Genomic DNA, 21,550 nt, shown 5'->3' on the forward strand with positions numbered 1-21,550 from the left:
CTGGAGAAAGCGAGCTAAAATTACAGGTCACAAACCCTGGGGCAAACTCTGACTCCCCTTGTACTGGGGTCTGGCATGTGGGACCTCTCCCTTTTCTGCCAGTATGACCGGTACAAGCCCAGTTCCATCCTAAACACTTGGGAGAATAGCCCCTCAAGGGACCGGGATCACGTCTAATTCCCACCTATAAACTCTTTCTCAGAGCTTAGTACAGTGTTCTGCACACAGTAAGCACTTAATAGACACAACTACTACAATACAGTAGAATTGGTAGTTGCGATCCCTGCCCTCTGGAAGCATACAGTCTGTCCCCGCTGCTTAAGACAAGGCTTTACACAAAGTAAGCACTCACCAAATTTATTTTAGTGTCTTCCTCCCCTGTTAGATTGTAAGTAAATAGGTCAGGGATTCTGTTTAATTACTCAACTGTGGCCTTTCAAGTGCTTAGTTCAATGTTCTGCATTCCATAAGTGCTCAACAAATACCACTGACTTATCAACTGATCATTATTATTGTTACTATTACTCCTATTACTACTACTAATCTTATTTCTACTAACTGGGTGAAGGAGTTTAGACAAGGTATTCCCATTAGTCCCGGAAAAATCGAGGAATCCTTGGGCTTCCTTTGGGGAGCTATTAAGATTTGTGAACTCTTTTTGGCCCACTTGATCTGCTGTGGAGGCTTTCCCTCCTGCTGTTTGGGAAAAGAGGTAATAGACTAAATTGTGCATCCATATATCTTGGCTTATGCCCAGACTGAACTGGCTAAGGGCCCAGAGATGTCAGCGATAAATTTCACTCTCCCTCTCTCTCCTTCTCCCTCTCAGAGAGGAATGGGGTTGGAAGTCTCCGATCCCTGGCACGTTCCTCTTCCCCTTTCTATGAAGGCCGGGGGACAAAGGGCCGGTTTAAATCCCCTGACCAGCAAATGCCATGGCCACAGGTGGAGACTGGCAGTGGGTAGAAGATCTTTCCAGCCACTCAAAGGTTATCAGGTTTGTAGACAGACCTAGGGTCACAATCAGGCTAGCAGTGTGGCATAAAAAAATAAATCTCATCAATAAGGCCATTTTTTCTGTTCATCATCATCATCAATGGGCTTTATGGAGAGTTTACTCAGTGCAGAGCATTTGGGAGAGTACAGCAGAGTTGGGAGTCATGTTCTCTTCCCACAACGAGCTTATAGTCAAGAGGATTTATTCTTCGCCTATGTTCCTTTCCTTTCGGAGACTTTTTCTCTTGCTTAACACTATGAACCATGGCAGCTTCGGCGTTTAATCACCTAAATTATAGTGGACCGAGTGGAAATTTATTTTTAATTTTAGGTCAGCCCGTGACATGCATATGTACTTTCTAAAATGTAAACAGCAATTTTGCTACTATTTATTCATTGTTGAAATAAGTGAACAGCCTGTAAAAATATCCTCATGGCGTGAATTTATAGCATTCAGAGAGATGCTCTCTCCAACAGGGCTCAGTCTGTCCTCTTATGATCACTTTAAGAGCATGATAACCAATGGATATGCTCAGTAATTACCATTAATATACTATCATTACCTGGATATATATATTCCCATAGGAATTTGGTCTCCTCTTGCTTTGCACACAGTAAGCACTCAATAAATACCACTAACTGATTGACTGATTGATTGATAGACAGGAGAACTCCCATTGCCAGGCTTTGGTATCTCATTCATTCATTCAATCGTACTTATTGAATGCTTACTGTGTGTAGAGTACTGTATTAAACACTTGGGAGAGTACATTATAACATTAAACAGACACATTCCCTGCCCACAATGAGCTTATAGTCTAGAGGGGAATGCAGCACAGGTTTGGGGTGTAAGGGGAAAAGATTTTGTTATACTCTTCCAAGCACTCAGCACAGTGTCTGCACACAGTAATGAACCAATCAATCAGGGGTATTTTTTGAACATTTACTATGTGCACAGCACTGTATTAAGCACTTGGGAGAGTACATTTCAAAGGAATTAGCAAAACCATTCCCTGTCCATTACAAGCTTATTGTCTAGATTCAGTAAGCGCTCTATAAATACCACTGACTGATTGCACTGATGAAGAAATTAGACCCAACAGGAACATAGAAGACCAGCTAGCACAGAGGCAAAGAAGGCCATACTTGCTATTTGCTAAAAGGAAGTGGTTCAGAGGATAGGGTGGGTTGGATGAGGGATAAGGATGGGATAAGTCTGACTCTCTCAAATTAGGTTTGCAAATCTGACTGAGATGGCATTTCCTGAGGAAAACTGGTTGTGAAACCATGCTATTTGCAGTCATCCGAGACAGATACACCATGGCTGCAGTTTGGATTGAAAAGAAAAGGTTGCTAATTAAAAAAAATATATATATTCCCCAACTCCCAGTCCTTTAATGTGAACTATCTGTGGGAAGGGAAAAGAGAACTGACATATAACTGGCAACTGAATAATTTCCAATTCACATTGGTCGTAATAGTCCTTGAATGCCTGCAAGTGCATTTATGGCAGGATAAATTGCCTTTGAGGGCATCTCATCTATCTATGGTCTCTGCACCTGTTTCACACCTGTCACAGGGCTGTCATAGTATATTTTTTTCCCCTTAAAGGGGAAAGGGATTTGTTGATTTGGCACTGGAAGCATCTATTCCAGCAGGCTAAGGACTCCAGTTAGGTAACGCTTAGGAGCTGAGCACAGCAGCAGAGCAGTGAGAGCACCCAAAAAAATATTTCTAATAAGTTGGTGGGGCGAGGAAGACTGGAAAGGGGAATTACATCTCTGATCAATTCGAAAGCATGGATTTCTTATTTAAGGGGAAAGTTGCTTGCATTGCTGGTGGCTTGCTCATTTTAACCTCCTCCTTCCTCTGGAAAACGTTCCGGTCTGGGCTAGCCCAGGGAAGACAAAGACAGAATCCTGATCTTGAAGATGCACAGGTAGAAGAAATGCTTTTATTTATACAGATTAGTTTCACACTTCCAGTTCACTATTTCTAATCAGAAAGTGCAGCTTGCTGTGGGAGATGAGATATACTCGGTTTGATGAAATTCATTGATTTTGAGTGGGGAGTTCTGACAGGGGTTTTTAAATGACTTACTCATTCTTCAAATGTTAAAATAATTCTAATAATAATAATGATAATTGTTAAATGTTTACTATGTGCCAGGCACTGTACTAAGCGCTGGAATGGGTACAAGCAAATCGAGATAGACGCAGTCCCTGTCCCACGTGGGGCTCACATCTCAATCCCCATTTTCCAGGTGAAGTAACTGAGGCACAGAGAAGTAAAGTGACTTGCCCAAGGTCACACAGCAGAAAAGTGGCAGAGTGGGAATTAGAACCCATGACCTTCTGACTTCCAGGCCTATGCTCTATCCACTACACCATGCTGCTCAATCAATTATGGTATTTGATAAGCACTTACTATGTGCGAGGCACTGTACAAAGCACTGGGGTAGATACAAAATCATCAGGTTGGACTCAATCCGTGGCCCACTTGGGGCTCACAGTCTCGATCCCTATTTTACAGATGAGGTAGCTGAGGCACAGAGAAGTGAAGTGATCTACCCAAGGTCACTCAGCAGACAAGTGGCCAGAGAGAATTGCAAAGGCACGGCCTACATTGGGGGAGGGTTATTACAATCATTCATCCGTTTCACACGCGCTCCATCACATTCAGTCAATTAATGGTATATATTGAGCAGTTACCATGTGCAGAGATGATGCCACTGAGCTCAGCTGCTCTGGTTATCACACTACTCATTCTCCTCACATGTTCCACCCAGGATAGCTGGGTCAAGATGAGCAGAGCTTCAATGCTAGGAAACCGACTTCCTCTAGAACTGTTTGTTTGTGATCCTGTCTTGTTATCTGATGTTAAGTGTAGCCCATTAGTGATGTTGATGGAATTATGTAAGGAGTTGGACGCGGTGTCTGAGGGGAGTCCAGTTCTCAGAGCCGTAGAGAAGGTTGGACAGGCGTCCAGCTCTACAGACCTTTGGTTTGGTCTGGAGTCTTTCCCGATTAGGCCCTCATTTCCTCTTCTCCCACTCATTTTTGCATCACATTTACACACCTTTTATTCACCCCTCTCTCAGCCCCACAGTACTTTTGTACATATCCATAATTTTATTTATTTTAATGTCTGTCTCCCACTCTAGACTATAAGCTCACTTTGGGAAGGGACTATGTTTACCAACTCTGTTATATAGTACTCTCCCAAGTGCTTAGTACGGTGCCCTGCACACAGTAAGCACTCAGTAAATCCGATTGATTTGGGACAAGTGCCATGTCTTTTAATGTTCGCAAGTTGTCCGTATTTTGTGTTGGGTAGTTACAAACTAATCAGGTTGGACCCGTCTATGTCCCACGTGGGGCTCAAGGTCTGAATTCACATTTTACAGAGGAGGTAGCTGAATCACAGAGAATTTAAGTGAATTACCCAAGGTCACCCAGGAGACATGTGGCAGAGCTGGGATTAGAACCCAGATCCATCTGATTCCCAGATGTGCACTCTATCCATTAGGCTACGCTACTTCCCTGCATTCACCTCGGTCACCCAGAATACTGCTGAGCACTGCTTTCTGTCTCATCACCAATTGAAGGACCCATGGATATTGGTTAAAAAGCCCCAATCTTAGTTTTGGGAGTGGTAGGAAGGGCCCTCTTCTTACAAGGAATAGATATTCCTCCGGCACTTGAGGTGGGTGATGGGAAGTGGATCGAACAGGACACGCCCAGCTCTTCCCTGGCCGGCCATTCCATCATGAAGCAATCTCAGAACTTTAATGAATTTTACTGGGTAGCCAAATCTCCTAAGCTAATTTTAGAGTCCTGATCTACTGAGAGTATCAGATGCTCCTGTCTGGGCTGTGAAACCCACATCGAGGTCTCATTACTGCTCCCTGCATTTTTTTGTATCTGACAGGTGGCAAAAAGCCATGCCTTTTGTACTATGCCCTGAACTGAAGCCATATTGTAATCCTGGGAGTGATGGTCAATGAATTCTTCAGGAGGTGAAGATGCTTGGGCAATACCTCTATCCTCCTTATCTCACAAGCCCGTAACCTTGGTATCATCCTTGACTCATATCTTTCATTCCACCCACACATTCAATCTGTCACAAAATCCCATTGGTTCTACTTTTACAACACTGCTAAAATTTGCTCTTCTTTCTCCATCTAAACTGTTACCATGCTGATCCAAGCACTTATCCTATACCACCTTGACTACTTCATCTGTCTCCTCACTGACCTCCTGGTCTCCTGTCTCTCCCTACTCCATTCCATCCTTCAATATCCTGCATGGATCATTTTTTGACAAAAACATTCAGTCCATGTCTCCCCATTCTTCAAGAACCTCCAATATCTGCCCATCCACTTCCATATCAAGCAGAAACTCTTAACCATCGGCTTTAAAGCACTCAATCAGCTTGCTCCATCCTACTTCACCTCACTGATCTTATACTACAACCTAGTCCTCACAATTGGCTCCTCTAGCACCAGCTTACTCACTGTGCCCTGGTCTGCCCCTAGCCCGGAGCTTCCACCCTGTCCATATATGCCAGATCACCACTCTTTCCCCCTTCAAAGCATTATTAAGGTCACATCTCCTCCAAGAGAACTTCCCCAATTAAGCCGTCTTTTCCCCGGCACCCTTTCACTTCTCTGTCCTCTAAGCACTTGGATCTGACCTTTGAACATCTGATATTCACCCCACATCCAACCCCACAGAACTTATGTACATATCTTTAAATTATACATTATGAATTACTTATTTATTCATATTGATGTCTGTCTCTCCCCTCTAGTCTGTAAGCTCGCTATGGACAAGGAACACTTTTGCTAATTCTGTCGCACTGTAGTCTCCCAAGTGGTTAGTACACTGCTCTGCACATAATAGGTGTTCAATAAATACCACTGATTGATTGATTTAGGAATATCTGGGTAGGATCTCAGTGGTAAAGGTGAGTGACGAGATGCCTCAATAATTGCCATAATATGATATTTTCTTGAGGGTGTTGGTGATAATAGATCCTTTTAGATCCTTTGGCATCTCCCCCCGTATTCCACATGCAGAGGAAAAACATCAGTGGTTTAAGCAAGGTCTTCCTTCCATGCTGATAAATCCCAGTGAGAATGCCACTTTCAATGGCTCTAGTTGTTGCAGTGTCTTCTTTGATATCCCCCTCTAGTTTGCAAGCTCGTTGTGGGCAGGGAATGTGTCTACCAACTCTGTTATATCACACTCTCCCAAGCCCTGAGGACTTAGTACTCTGCACACAGTAAGTGCTCAACAGATACAATTGATTGATTTGGGACAAGTGTCATGTCTTCGAATGTTGGCAGATTTCCACATTTTGCAGGCCCTCATCTTCAGTAGTCCTCTGCCCACCTGCTCTCCCTGCCCCAGTGGGAACACAGCTGGCATGGATGAGAAAGTGAGGGTGGGGTTGGGCAAACCACTCATGCTAGACTCTGTTTCCCTTCCCCAGGTGGCACATCCAAAGTTCCTGGCTTGTTCCTGGCAGGCAGGCTCCGTTTTGAGCATCATCAATAGTAGAACCTGTGTTGAGGAGAATTTTGAATATTATTGAATGCACTGAATGTTCCACATACGTTAAACACATAACGTGACACAGATTTCCATGCCTTCCAAATGGAGGTGTGATTCCTTTAAAATGTGGAATGCAATTCCAAATTCATAAGGGCTGGGCCACCCAGAGAGCGATTGCCCCTCAGCAGAGGGCTACATCGCTAGCCCTTTCAGGCTCCAGGAGGCTGGGATAGGCCAGCTACAGCTGCTTGCCCTGAAGCAGTGTGGCCTAGTGGAAAGAGCAGAGGTCTGGAAGTAACGATACCTGGGTTCTATTCCCAGCTCTGCCAGGCCCTGTCACTTCTCTGTGGTTCAATTTCCTCATCTGTAAAAGGGGAATTATAGACCTCCTTCTTAGACTGTGAGCTCTATGTTGGATAGGGACTATGTCTGACCTAATTATCTTTTATCTCTCAGCACTTAGTACAATGCTTAGCACGAGCTTAACAAATACCATTATTATTACTTCCCTCTCTTTCTTTCCCTCATTCTTTTCCTTTCACCTATGACTCCCAACTCCACCGCCTTCTCCCCTCTACTCTTCCCTCCTTCTCTTCTGTGCCCTTAAAGCTCTCCAATTTCAGCTCAACTCCCTTGACTCTCCCTCATCCAAAATGAAAAGTTGATTTTGTTATATTTTTTTCAAGTAATGGAAAAATGAGAAAAGTCCCCAAGCAATTATTACAATCAAATGTTGGCATATTTTGAGATTTTCCCATGATTAATAATTGAAAAGTAAGACATATTCTCCCTCATTTTCTTTCTTTGCATAAGAGAACAAAAGAAAGGGGACCTTAGATCTTTTAACAGTTTTTGAAGGGCCTTGTTTACGACAATCGATGAAATGACTTTGACTTTGTCCCTATTCTATTCCAGACAAGTGGGGTTATAGACAAAGAAAAGAAACAACCCTGTGATATAGTTGCCAATAGATTCTAGCCATTGTTGAGAGTCTAAAGACACCCCAAATGAAATACCTGTTTACTGACACCAAGAACCAAGTAATGAAGGTCCCTATAAGTTCTGAATGAAATTTAATACACTATTCATGACCTCTCAGTCAAGTGCCTTTTATCCGTCCCAGGACTGTCTTTCAGATTATCCCTTGAGAATGGTGCCTTGCCCTTTCTGGAAAATTGGAAACACTTTCTGTGATTGGTTAAATTTGCATGCTAATGGGTTGGTCTCTTAGATTTCCCAGACAGACAAAATTCAGAGCTTGCACACCAGCCAGTTTGCTAAACCAGGGTGGAACAGTCATCTTCTTGGCAGGTCATGCAGTGATAGGCAAGTCCTGGACTCCCTGAAAAGTTCACAGGCGAAATCTCTGTGGTGTGTCATGCAGACATCAGGTTACATGCCCTTTTAGGAAATGATGGACCCCCATGAAGAGACACTGACAGAGACCCCAGCATCGAGGAAATCCCGAAGGCTAGAATTGTCAACAGAGCAACAGGTGGTGTTTTAGTGAAAAGGCAAATGTGAGATTAGCAGCCAGAGAGAGAGGAGGGAAACTATCTATCCTACCCTAGAACTATCCTTTAGCCTGTAAGCTCATTGTGGGCAGGAAATGGGTCTGTTTATTTTTCTATCGTACTTGCCCAAGCACTTAGTACAGTGCTCCACAAACAGTAAGTGCTCAATAAATATTGAAAGAATGAATAAATGAGATGAGAGAAGGTACAATTTCTGTGGGTGAGTTTGAACACGGATGTTGCATGTACCTAAACAATAATAGTGTAATAATAAGAACAAGAATAGCAACAATAATAATATTTGATAAGCACCTACCAAATGATTTAGCACCTACCTACATATAATAATAATAATAATAATAAATGTGCTTACCATATGAATATTGCATCTACCTAAATAATAATAATAATAATAATGATAATAGCATTTGATAGGTGCTTACGACATGGAGCTCACAGTCTCAGGAGAAGGGAAAGCAGATATTGAAACCCCATTTAACACATGGGGAAATTAAGGCTTTTAGTGACTCGCCCAAGGTCACGCAGCTGGCAAGCTGGGGTTAAAACCCAGGTCTCCTGACTCCCAGTCCCTTGCTTTTTCCCCTAGGCCACCTTGAATCCTCATCAAATGCTTTCTCTCCTTACTCTTACTTCCCCTTCCCTGCCCATAACAAAAACGGCACAAGGGTTTAGTTTATAGTAGTAAATTGGATCCCTTATATGAACCAATAATAGGACAGTTGGCCTATTTGGGCTCCATCTGGTGATTGACTTAAATTACTAATATCTGTGCTATTTGTTAAGTGCTCATTATGTGCCAAGCACTGTACTAAGTACTGAGGTAGGTACAAGATCACCAGGTCCCATATGAGGCGCGCAGTCTAAGTAGGAGGGAGAACAGGCATTGAATCCCTATCTTGCAGATGAGGGAACTGAGGCACAGAGAAGTTAAGTGATTTGCCCAAGGTCACACAGCAGGTAAGTGGTGGAGTAGGGATTAGAACCCAGGTCCTCTGCCTCCTAGGTATGTGCTCTTTCCACTAGACCATGATGCTTCTCTATGTGCCAAGAACTATACTAAGCAGATGATGGGTAGATACAAGATAATCAGGTTGGACACAATCCTTGTCCCCCATTGGGCTCATAGTCTACAGGGAAGGGAGAACAGGTTGAGCACTCTTTTAAAAATGAGGAAACTGAGGCACAGAGAAGTGAAGTGACTTACCCCAAGTCACACAGCAAGCAGTTGGCAGAGCCAGGATTAGAAGCCAGGTCCTCTGACTCTCAAGCCAGGGCTCTTTCCACTAGGCCACGCTGCTTCTCATTTTTTTTTTGACCCAGGCTAACTCCCCACAGCTACTTAATAATAATGATAATAATAATAATAATGGTATTTGTTAAGTATTTACTATGAGCCAGGACTGTACTAAGCACTGGGGTGGATACAAGCTAATCACGTTGGACACAATCCCTGTCACACATGAGGATCACAGCCTCAATCCCCATTTTACAGACAAGGTATCTGAGGCCCAGAGAAGTGCAGTGATTTGCCCAAGGTCACACAGCTAACAAATGGCAGAGCTGGGATTAGAACCCATGACCTTCTGATTCTCAGGCCTGAGCTCAATTAACTACACCGTGCTTAAGCATAAGTAGCTACTTAAAGCAATTTAGGAGCTTGTCACCAGAAATACCAACGTCCTTTGGTGCCCTGGAATCTTAGGGAAACCTTGTGTCCGACAACTTAGATGGTCTTCACCCTGACCTCCTCCACGCAGGGGGAAAGGATGCTGGTGGAAAGAGGCCAAAGGTCCATGAAACCCAGAGAGCAACCCCAAGATGAGACTGGAAGTTGTCATGCCTTAAACTGGTTCCTCTGGCCTCTGCAGGCTCATAAGTGACCAGAGGAAGGTTTGCAATGCTCTGGCAACCCCCGCTGATGAATTTCTTGCTAATAAGCTCCTCATCAGATTGCCATCCCTGAATGTTAATCCTGGCTATTTCAAGCCTTCTTTTGGGGGCGTCTTAACAACTGAACTCGACTGGGTGCAGTTTCCTCCCCAGCTGAAGTCACCAACCTAGTATTTTTAGTTTGTGCTGGTGGAGTGAAAGGCAGTACTTACATCTAGTTTTCCATATAACCGCTTCTGATGACTGTCCCTTTTAAGTCTTTCTTCAGACTATCCATCCTGAATTAACTTTTTTGAAGGAAAAGGCCTTTCGAGGTTTATAAATTTTAATGTAGGACGCTAACTGCCAGGATATTTTTGGACCACAACCAAGGATTTTAACCAGGCTCTCTTAGCCGATGAAATGAGGTACAGCCTCTAGCGCACCTGGACACAGTGCTTCTTTCATGTCTCAGTTTCAAAGTTATGACACCTCCTGGTTTTAGCCTCAAGACGGCAAGAATTTTCCTTTAAATCTGCTTCCTGGAAATAGAGTTTTGCGCAGCTAATGGATAATTTATCACTTTATAGTTTTCAGAGGGGACAAATTCAGCTTTTTTAAATTCAGCAAGTGAATGATCTAAGGACAGGGCTAAGAGCTTATTACCTGTTAAATGGTCAAGATCTTACTTGCTTTGTTTAGCTTAATTGGCCGCTAAACTATGGGGCAGTGGGTAGAGGAAGAGGACATTGCTGGGAGTCGCAATATCCAAGTCCTAATGCCATCCCCGCCTCTGACCTGCATGTGACCTTGCATAAGTCACTTAACCTCCTTGTGCTTCAGGGTCCCCAGCCCTGAAATGGAATAACACTTCCCACCCAGGTCAAACACTGTAGGGAAAAAGAGTAAAACAACTTCTGTGAAGATCTCTAAGTACAGGAATCCAGTGATGTTTTGCTGGGTCTTAAGGAAAGGAAAGGAATGTTTTCTATTAAAAGCATTTTTAAAAAATCTGTAACTGCAAAGACATGGTTTGCATGGTTTGTACAGAATGGTTTAAAGACCAATGAAGAGTGGCAAAAACTCTTAATTATGGATTGTCCCTCAGTTAAGGCATTTTGAATGCACTGGCTAAAGGAATTGGGCGGCCAGTAATTGGACAGCTCAGGATAAGAAAAGGTTGTGCGAATGTATCAAATGAGAAGCAAAGAACTGCAGTGAATACATGTAATTCAGATTAGGATAATTAGGATACAGATTATTGGATCAGTTTACTGTTGGCAGGGACCATATCTATCAACTCCAACTGCTGTACTGTGCTCTCCCAAGCACTTAATACAGGGCTCTTCATGCAGTATGCACTCAATAGAGACCAATGATGATGATAGTCAAAATTCAGGTTGAAATTTGTCCTACAAATGCATAGATGAGGGAACTGAGGCCCAGAGAAGTGAAGTGCCTTGCCCAAGGTCACACAACAAGCAAGTGGCTGAGTTGGATTACAACCCAGGTCCTTCTGCCTCCCAAGTCCGTGCTCTATTCACTAGGCCATGCTGCTCTCTTTCTGTCCACCCACCCCCTAAAACATGCTTAGTGGAATCCTTTAGGGGGCCCCACTTATCATTGTTGGCCTGCTTCCAAAGTACAGTGCTCTGCAAAGAGTGAGCACTCAATAAATACTGTCGCTTGATTAATTAGCTTATGGCAACAGCAGTACCTGGCCTTTGCATACCTGCCTCTGGGATAGGCTGTCCTGTTGATATGCCCTACTGGCCTGCAGAGGACTGAGGCACCAGATCATATCCAGCTTTGTATGGAGTCCATTGAACAAACACTTAATACGGAAAAACTTTCAGGAGGCAAATGCATGGTGTGTTTGTGTGTGTGTGTGTGTGTAATAATAATAAATCTGATATTTGTTGGGTGCTTTACTATGTGCCAAGCACTGTAGTGAGTGCTGGGATTGATCCAAGTCAATCAAGTTGGACACAGCCCCTGACCCACATGGGGCTCACAGTCTGAGGGGGAAAGCAAATATTGACTCCCGATTTTACAGATCAATCTATCAATTGTATTTTTTGAGCACTTACTACGGGCAGAACACTGTACAAAGCATTGGGAGAACACAATATGAGGGTTAGCGGACATGTTCCTGCCCACAATGAGCTTACCATCTAGAGGGGAGGACAGACATTTAAATAAGTAAATCATTTATGATATGTAATTTAAAAATAATCACATACGGATGAGGAATCTGAAGCACAGAGAAGTAGAGAAGCAGCATGGCTCAGTGGAAAGAACACGGGCTTTGGAGTCAGGGGTCATGAGTTCGAATCCCAGATCTGCCGCTTGTCGGCTGTGTGACTGTGGGCAAGTCACTTCACTTCTCTCTGCCTCAGTTACCTCTGGAAAATGGGGATTAAGACTGTGAGCCCCACGTGGGACAACCTGATTCCCCTGTGTCTACCCCAGCGCTTAGAACAGTGCTCTGCACATAGTAAGCGCTTAACAAATACCAACATTATTATTAACTTGCCCAAGGTCATCCAGGTCCCCTGATTCTCAGGTCCCGGGTGCTTTCCACTAGGCCACACTGCACACACACACAAACACACGTTTTTGAATTGTGCTAAATAGTATGTGACACATGCAGTATATTATTTGGAAGCCAAATACAAAAGCTGTATCCAAGGGAAGCTGCTGTTAAGGGGAAAAGCATATTTAAATGTTACTGAAGGAAGAGTCACAACCGTTGTCCCTTAAAGGTCATTAGATGAATAAACACTTCATAAAAATCTGGAGAAACAAAACCACTTGTGTTGAGAATGGCTACCTATGTCTGTTTGCCTCTTTAAAGACTACTTGACATAGGGGCCCTTTGTTGAAATCTTGGCAGGCTCTGAGCTGAACTCGGATGAATCATCAGTACACGCTGATGGATTCAACACCTCAGGTCACAGTCAGGTTTAGCTGGAGTTTCCTCAGTGTGTCCCTCCCAGGTTTTGCTTTTTCTTTTCTTCTCTGTGCTGACTCTGCCTTCTCAAGTTTCTTTTATGGTATTTGTTAAGCACTTACTATGTGCCAGGCACTGTACTAAGTGCTGTTCTCCCTCCTTCGTTAGACTGTGAGTCCCTTGTGGAACAAGGCCTGTATCTCAGCCTAATTATAATCTCTCTACCTCAGCGAGAGTGTTCGGCAAATTGTAAGCACTTAAACAAATACTCCAATTATCACTAGTTTTGATCTCAGATCCCGCTTAAAGTACTCCTGAGTGGAGGCCACATTTCCAGGGTGTAGGACAGGTTTGAGTTGTCAGTGAGCAGTGCTTTGTCTGCGCTTAAGTTTTTTTTTTCTTTTCTGTGCTATTTGTTTAGCGCTTACTCCCAGTCTAGACTATAAGATCGCTGTGGGCAGGGAATGTGTCTGTTATATTGTTATACTGGACTCTCTTAAGTGCTTAATATGATCGATTATTATGTGCCGAGCACTGTACTAAGGGCTGGGGTAGATACAAGATAATCAACTTAAGTTGGTGCTACACACATGCCGGAAGGAGGGAAGAGGTCATAACGAATCCCTGTTCATTTCACTTCTCTCCTATCAGAGTGCTTCTACACCCACATTCATTCATTCAATCATATTTATTGAGCACTTACTGTGAGCAGAGCACTGTACTAAGCGCTTGAGAAAGTTCAATACAACAATAAAACAGACACATTCCCTGCCCACAACGAGCTTACAGTCTTGAGGGGAGAGAGAAACATCAATGCAAATAAATAAATTATAGATATGTACATAAGTGCTGTGGGGCTGGGAGCGAAGAAAGAACAAGAGCAAGTCAGGGCTACACAGCAGCCATAACACGATCGATTTACAACTCAGACCTATCCTGGACCCTGATAATGTGTCTCTGACTTCATGTGTATATTCTTCAATTAAGTTATGTGGAACTAATGGCCCTGATTCTTTGACTAAATGTTCGCTCCCATAAACTGAACCCCTACTTCTCCCACAAAAGCTCGACTTAATGCAAATTTATTTGAAGTTTTATAGTTCACATGAAGTTTTCATTCCCTCAAGGAGATCACGTCTCCTCGTATTTCACTTCTCAAATTTACTAAATGTATAATGAAGATATGACTTTACCTCCTGGGATATCTTTTTTTTTTGTCTCCATGCTTCATTCCACTGGCTCGTTATGACCTCGGGAACCGTGAGTTTGCATGGAACCTCTGCGTAGTTGAGCTAGCTGGAGCAACAGACCAAACATTTATCATGGCGTTCCGGGAGGGGAGAAGATCACTGGGGTGACAAGGGCATAGGGGGGACAGCAGAGTGAAGTGGCTCGTTCCAGCATATAAAATGGAAATCTGTTTTGGAGCCAGCTGTTCATTTCCTGCTCCATGCCTTCAACAACAGTTCTGAGGAAATACCGGGAACTAGGGGAACAGCAACACTCTCCCACCCACGAACTTTTCTTACGCCCTTATCCTCTTTAATTTATTTCTTTTCTACTCCTCCTGCTTCCCACCTTCCCCGATTCTCCCGTGTCCCATCTTGTTGCCCCTAGGTTTCCCTCCTGCCCCTCCTCGTTGTCTGTTCCATTACATACATAACAGCATGTACATTTATTAAAACTCAAAAATCCCATTTGCCTCTTAAATCAACACGCACATACACATCTCCTTAGCTCTTTGCCAAAAATTAATAGACTTTTAGGTTCTTTGGGAGGCCAGCACAGCTGTTATTCAATTGATGAAGTCAACAAAATCCAGCAAGATGACCTAAGGAGGAGATGATTTTAGAACAGTAGTAGGCAACCTTTCAGAAAGGCCAATATTGGGCTTAATGCTTTAGGATAGTAGGGTTCACAGATACCAAGTCACACCTAGATTTCCAGCCCTTTCGCCTGGATTTTATACCTTATTAAGCCTAAATTAGACATTTCTGATAGTTAAATACCCATCTATTAACCTAAATTCACACTTTGAAAAATTTGCTTTCAAAAAGAATCTTCATTTATCCATGAACTGAAATGCTAAATTATTCATAATCAGTAAATATCTATTGAGCATTTACTATATGCAGAGTACTGCACTAAGTGTTTGGGAAAGTACAATAGAAATTAGCAGGCACATTCCCTGCCCATAATTCATTCGTTCAATCGCATTTATTGAGCGCTTACTGTGTGCAGAGCACTGTACTGAGTGCTTGGAAAGTACAATTTGGCAACAGAGATGATTCCTACCCAATGAGCTTACCGTCTAGAGGGGGAGAAAGGCATTAATAGGAATCACTATTTTTAATATATATATACATATAATATATGTAATATACATATAATTTAAAGATATGTAAGTAAGAGCTATGGGGTTGAGGGTGGGGTGAATATCAAATGTCGAATGTACAATTCGGCAACAGAGATGATCCCTACCCAATGAGCTTACCATCTAGAGGGGAAGAAAGGCATTAATAGGAATCACTATTTTATAACATATGATTTAAAGATATGTAAGTAAGAGCTATGGGGTTGAGGGTGGGGTGAATATCAAATGTCGAATGTACAATTCGGCAACAGAGATGATCCCTACCCAATGAGCTTACCGTCTAGAGGGGAAGAAAGGCATTAATAGGAATCACTATTTTATAACATATAATTTAAAGATATGTAAGTAAGAGCTATGGGGTTGAGGGTGGGGTGAATATCAAATGGCCAAACCTCATAGATCTAAGTGCATAGTTGATGCAGAAGAGAGAGTGAGCTAGGAAAAGAAGGCTTCATCAGGGAAGGCCTCTTGGCAAGATATGACCTCAGTAACGCTTCAAAGGTGGAGAGAGTGGAGGTCTGGTGTATATGGCGTCTCTATCTGTTGCCGACTTGTTCATCCCAAGCGCTTAGTACAGTGCTCTGCACATAGTAAGCGCTCAATAAATACTATTGAATGAATGAATGAATGAATATGGAGCAGGAGGGAGCTCCAGGCTAGGGGGAGGATGTGGGAAAGGTTTCATCGGTTAAATAGATGAGATCAGGCCTCGGTGAGTAATATGGGGCTATAAGAGCAGGTTGTGCTAGCTGGGATATAGTAGATTAGCAAGGTGAGGTAAGATGGGGCAAGTTGATTGAGGGTTTTAAAGCCAATGGTAAGAAGTTTCTGTTTGATGCGGAGGTGGATGGGTAACCACTGGAGACTCTTGAGAAGTCAGGGTTTCATATAATTTTCCTAAGGTTTCTTCTTCCCTGAACCTTCAATGAGTCCATTTTGATATTAAAGTATTATGATGTATACTGATAGTCATGATTATCTGTGTTTATTCACAATTCTATACTGAAAGGCCCTTTTCCACAAACAGGAATCTGTTGGCTTGTTTTATGTTATTTTTCCATTCTGTAAGACAGTGAGATTTGACTCATACTGCAACAGATTTGCTTCTCCAAACTTATATCTCCTTTCCATTTTTACTTTCATCAAATGTATTTTACAGTATTATTCTGCCTTCTCATGGTCTGACTTAACAACCATAGCTAAATGACTAACGTTAGAGAAGCAGTTTACTTAATGGGCCTGAGAGTCGGGGGCCTGGGCTCTAATCCTGGCTCTGCCACTTGCTTGTTGTGTGACCTCGGGCAAGTTACCCATCTTTCCTGGGCCTCAGTTTCCTCATCTGTAAAATGGGGATTTAATACCTGTACCCTCTCCTGCTTAGACCATGTGAGAATGTGCTGACCTGATTATCTTGTATCTAGCATAGCGCTTGGCACATGGTATGTGTTCAGCCCATGTTAGCAGTAGTAATAATAATAATAATGATAGTAATGATGACAAACCCTGAACCACTATTCAGATTTCCCTTGTTTTAATGAGATGTACATCCCCTTGATTGTATTTATTGCTATTGTTTTTGTCTATCTGTCTCCCCTGATTAGACTGTAAGCCCATCAATGGGCAGGGACTGCCTCTATCTGTTGCCAATTTGTACATTCCAAGCGCTTAGTACAGTGCTCTGCACATAGTAAGCACTCAATAAATACTATTGAATGAATGAATGAAAAATATGGGCAATTAGGGAAATATAGTTGGGAAATAATGGTTCTGTAAATGATTAATTGGAAAAACAATGTAAAATTGAGCAAAATTACTACTTCTGCTGCTACTCCAATTACTTCTACTATCACTACTATTTTTAGTTTATTCATTCATTCAATAGTATTTATCAAGTGCTTACTATGTGCAGAGCACTGTACTAAGCACTTGGAGTGTACACTACTACTACTCCCACTACTATGACTTCTACTACTACCAATTCAGAAAACTCAATAATCCAGGCTGGGTACTGAGATTTATAATTTATTATCAGTTATTTTTTAAGACTGGGAGAAACCAGCACTTTGCATATTATAATTTAGCTCATCAAAGTTTGATGATGATGATGATGGCATTTGTTAAGCACTTACTATGTGCAAAGCACTGTTCTAAGCACTGGGGAGGATACAGGGTGATCAGGTTGTCCCATGTGGGGCTCACATTCTTCATCCCCATTTTACAGATGAGGTGAGTGAGGCACAGAGAATAATAATAATAATGATAATATTAGTATTTGTTAAGCGCTTACTATGTGCGGTGCATTGTTCTAAGCGCTGGGGCAGATACAGGGTAATCAGTTGTCCCACGTGGGGCTCACAGTCTTAATCCCCATTTTACGGATGAGGCAACTGAGGAACAAAGAAGTTAATTGACTTGCAGAAAGTCACACAGCTGACAAATGGCAGAGCTGGGATTCAAACCCACAACCTCCGACTCCCCAGCCCGTGCTCTTTCCACTGAGCCACGCTGCTTCTCATAAGTAAAGTATGTGCAGTGTACTTACCACGCTGTGTATGCCACAGTATACACACATCTTAACACCCTATTGCTTCCTCTACTTGCAGTTTATTTTAGTGTCTGGCTCCCCTGCTAGATTGTAAGATCCTTAAAGGCAGGAATCATGTCGACTAATTCCATTGACCTTTCCCAGGTACTCAGTACAGTGCTCTACACATAGTAGGTGCCCAATAAATACCACAAATTGATTGACTGGAATTTGGACTACTACTGGGGATTTCTTCCACTACTGCCTCTGATATTACTCTACTGCCTGTGATCCGATTTGATCCCCCTACTTAAAGGTGGGGTTAGGCCATTTAACAAGAGTCGAGCTGGTGTAAGTGAGAGAACATTCAGCTAGTGTGGTTTTTCTCTCCCGGAGAAATTTTTGCTTTTCTCTGGTGTATTCCTAAGAATCTTGGTAATCCTGAAGAATCTGTGCCTGCAATAAAGGCTGACAAAGGACCTTTTAAGCACTTCTGCACATGAGTGACTGGTGTGTTTATGCCAGGTGGGGTTGAGATCACAGAGGCTATGATCCTATTAAGTAGAATTCCTTGAGATCCATGTTGTTTTCTTTACACACATCCAAAACCCATCCCTGCCAGAACCTTAGGACAGAAATGTCAGATGGTTGGAGAGTTCTTTCTACCGATGACTAAGCAAGTAACTGGAATGTGTGGTGTCTGTGAACACATGCACAGATTCATCTGCAGGGGTTCGGAGGGGATTTTTAATTTTTTTTTTTCCCCCGGAGTGGGCATTTGGGAGACCGAATCTGTTTCACAAATAAATCAGTGGAAACAAATGTAAAGGTGGGGAGAAATGTGGAAGATAAGGTTTAGGGAGGATGACAAGCCAGCCTGGTCTGTTTCCATAGAGTACAGTGACAGCCTCATATGAATTATAGTGTATCTCAGTACAGGGCTTCTAGCCAGAGGATATTGGAGTCGGAGTCTACTACTCAAAGGTTCCCACTTGGGCTCTTGTTCGTAATGTTTTTTTGCCAACAGCGATAAATTTATGAGGTGCATTGCCTGGGCCTCAGTGAAAAGAAATTATGAAAGAACTGAACTGAATGGAAGATCACATGTGGGGCATGACAGCCAGAAGAGGGGAGAAGGAAGAGCTCAAGCAACCCTTGTTTGGAGCAGTTTCATTTTTGTTTGGAGGAACATTTATGTAAAAAAGAACAATCTCTAATGGCTTGTTTAGTTTGTTTTCCAGCTAGAATGCCTATTTTGAAAAGGACATTTATACTAATTGTGCCATATTTACTCACATAATTGCCTCACGTTTTGCAATATTAAAACAGGCATGGGGATATTATAAGAATTAAATCTAGTAGTAAGGAAAGCTGAAGAGAAATAGGAGGGAATAAAAGGAGGAGAAAAAGAGGGAGAAGGAAGACGAAGGTAAGAGAGGACCTGAGACCTGCGTCTCTTGTTTGTATATTTTATTTTATGTTATTTATTAAGCAGTTACTATGTGTCAAACACTGTTCTAAGCACTGGGGTAGGTACAAGTTAATTACGTTGGACACAATCTCTGTCCCATATGGGGCTCATAGTCTAAATATGAGGGAAACCAGGTATTCAATTCCCATTTTACAGTTGAGGAAACTGAGACACAGAGAAGTTCAGTGACTTGTCCAAGTTCACACAGCAAGCAACTGCCAGAATCAGGATTAGAACTCAGGTCCTCTGACTCACAGGCCCGTGCTCTTTTCACTACTGCTTCTCGGGCCAAACTACTTCTATCGCACCTCCCAAATGCTGCCTATTCTTATTCCTAAGTGCTCCTGTTTCAAAGATGATACTCTCCATCCCACAACATAATCACTTTCTAGCCTTCTCCTCTTTCTACCCTGGTATGCATTGCTATTTTTGCTTAAAATTATGTGTACCAAAAAAATCATGTATTTGCTCTTCAAAAACCTAGTGAGGAAATTATGTTGCAAAAATGATTATGTGGGTAAATAAGATAATAGTCTGACCAGTGATGGCCTCTGAGCTCTGGATGGTGGCCATGAGTATAAAATCCCCTCATGCTAAAGGAAATATTATTTAACAGTTAAAGAGAAAATACTTTTTCATGGATATTTGATTAAGAATTTGAAATTTAAGAGTCTTGCAGAATGAGAAAGAATCAATCAATAATATTTATCCAGGGCTTAGTCTCTGCAGAAAATTGTACAAACTACTTGGGAGAGTACAACTGAATAGGAGCTTGCTTACAGTCTAGTGGAGGAAACAGACACTAATATAAGCTATGGGTAGGAGGAAGCAATAGAGTTTGAATATTGTTTATGGTCTTGGTTAAGTGCTTACTGTGTGCCAGGCACTGTACTAAGCTCTGGAGCAAAAACAAGTTAATCAAGTTGGACACAATCTGAGACTCACATGGGGCTCCCAGCTTTAATCTCCATTCTACAGATGAGGGAACTGAGACACAGAGTAAAGTGACTTGTCCAAGATCATACAGCAGATAAGTGGTGGAGCAGGAATTAGAACCCAGGTCCTTAGACTCCCAGGCCCAGGCTCTTTCCACTAGGTCATGCTGCTTCTCATTTTTGTACATAACGTTCTTCTTGGGGAAAGGTGGAAAGAGTGGTACATATAGACTTAGGTACGTGAAAGTGTTGAAATTATATTCATGGGGGGAATAGTACGGGGAGATTACTCAGGGAAGAGGTCCTGGAGGAGATGTGTTTTCAAAAAGGCCTTGAAGTTGGGGACAGCAGTGATTGTGTTTTCAGAAGGGCTCTGAAGACTGTAAGCTCGTTGTGGGCAGGGACTGTATTTACCATCTCTGTTATATCTATGTATTGTACTCTCTGCAAACAGTAAGAGCTCAATAAATACGATTGCTTGACTGACTGACTGACTGATGGGGAGAGGAGTGGTTTGTTGGATGTGAAGTGGGAGAGTTCCAGGCAGGAGCAAGGCGAGGTTGGCAGTGAGAGAGGGGAGAATGAGGCCGAGTGAGTGGGCTTGAGAAGAATGAAGCACAAGAACTTTGTTGTAGTGAGAGAGGATCAAAGATAGCTAGGTGGGAGAGAGCTGATTGAGTGCTTTGAAGCCAGTTTTCAGGAGCTTCATTTTGATGAGGAGAGGAATGGGCAACTATTTCAGGTTTTTGGGGAGTGGAGACAGGTGCAGTGTTTTAGAAAAATGATATGGGCAGGGGACTGGAGACAGGAGAGACTGGAGACAAGGAGAGCTGTAATAAGGCGGATGCAGTAATTGAGAAAAGTATTTCAGTTCCCTGAATGAGGTGATTGAATTCAAAACAGAGCAGTTCTAGTTAGTAGAATTAAATAAAGAGAAAGAGAGACCGGTTTACTGTTCCATAAGCACTTTGCTTCATTTTTAGACCCTGAAGGAAGGTGATCACGAGCTAAGCCAAATAGAAAATGAAGACAATTTTCCAGGAGGCCCACCCATAGGCTTGTCATACCCCAAACTTTGCTGAATGAATGATCCATGCTGCTACTGCAGTTTAAGGGGAATAGGAGAAACTCACCACCCTCTGATACAAAATCCTACCTCTTTTGACAGAACTCATATTAAGGAAAATTCCCTGGTTGCTCTGAGCTTATTCAGGTAAGTGTCCACCACCTCTGTTGTATTGTACTCTCCCAAGTGCTTAGTACAGTGCTCTGCGTGCAATAAGAGTTCATTAAATATCACTGATTTGTTCACTGGTTCAGGTGACAAGTCTATCC

The 21,550-nt window shown here is 42.5% G+C and overlaps 1 protein-coding gene across 1 annotated transcript in view; it reads left to right on the top strand.

Moving 5' to 3' along the window:
- Window positions 1-21,550, top strand: part of MYLK4 (myosin light chain kinase family member 4) — a 64,769-nt gene that overhangs the window by 10,131 nt on the left and 33,088 nt on the right. The window contains exons 2-3 of the mRNA XM_001510029.4: window positions 6,841-6,848; window positions 12,257-12,309. Of these exons, the coding sequence (XP_001510079.4) occupies window positions 6,841-6,848; window positions 12,257-12,309 (61 nt within the window). The remainder of the gene's footprint in view (window positions 1-6,840; window positions 6,849-12,256; window positions 12,310-21,550) is intronic.

The sequence above is a fragment of the Ornithorhynchus anatinus genome, chromosome X3, assembly GCF_004115215.2.
Source record: "Ornithorhynchus anatinus isolate Pmale09 chromosome X3, mOrnAna1.pri.v4, whole genome shotgun sequence".
NCBI classification, from domain to species: Eukaryota; Metazoa; Chordata; class Mammalia; order Monotremata; family Ornithorhynchidae; genus Ornithorhynchus; species Ornithorhynchus anatinus.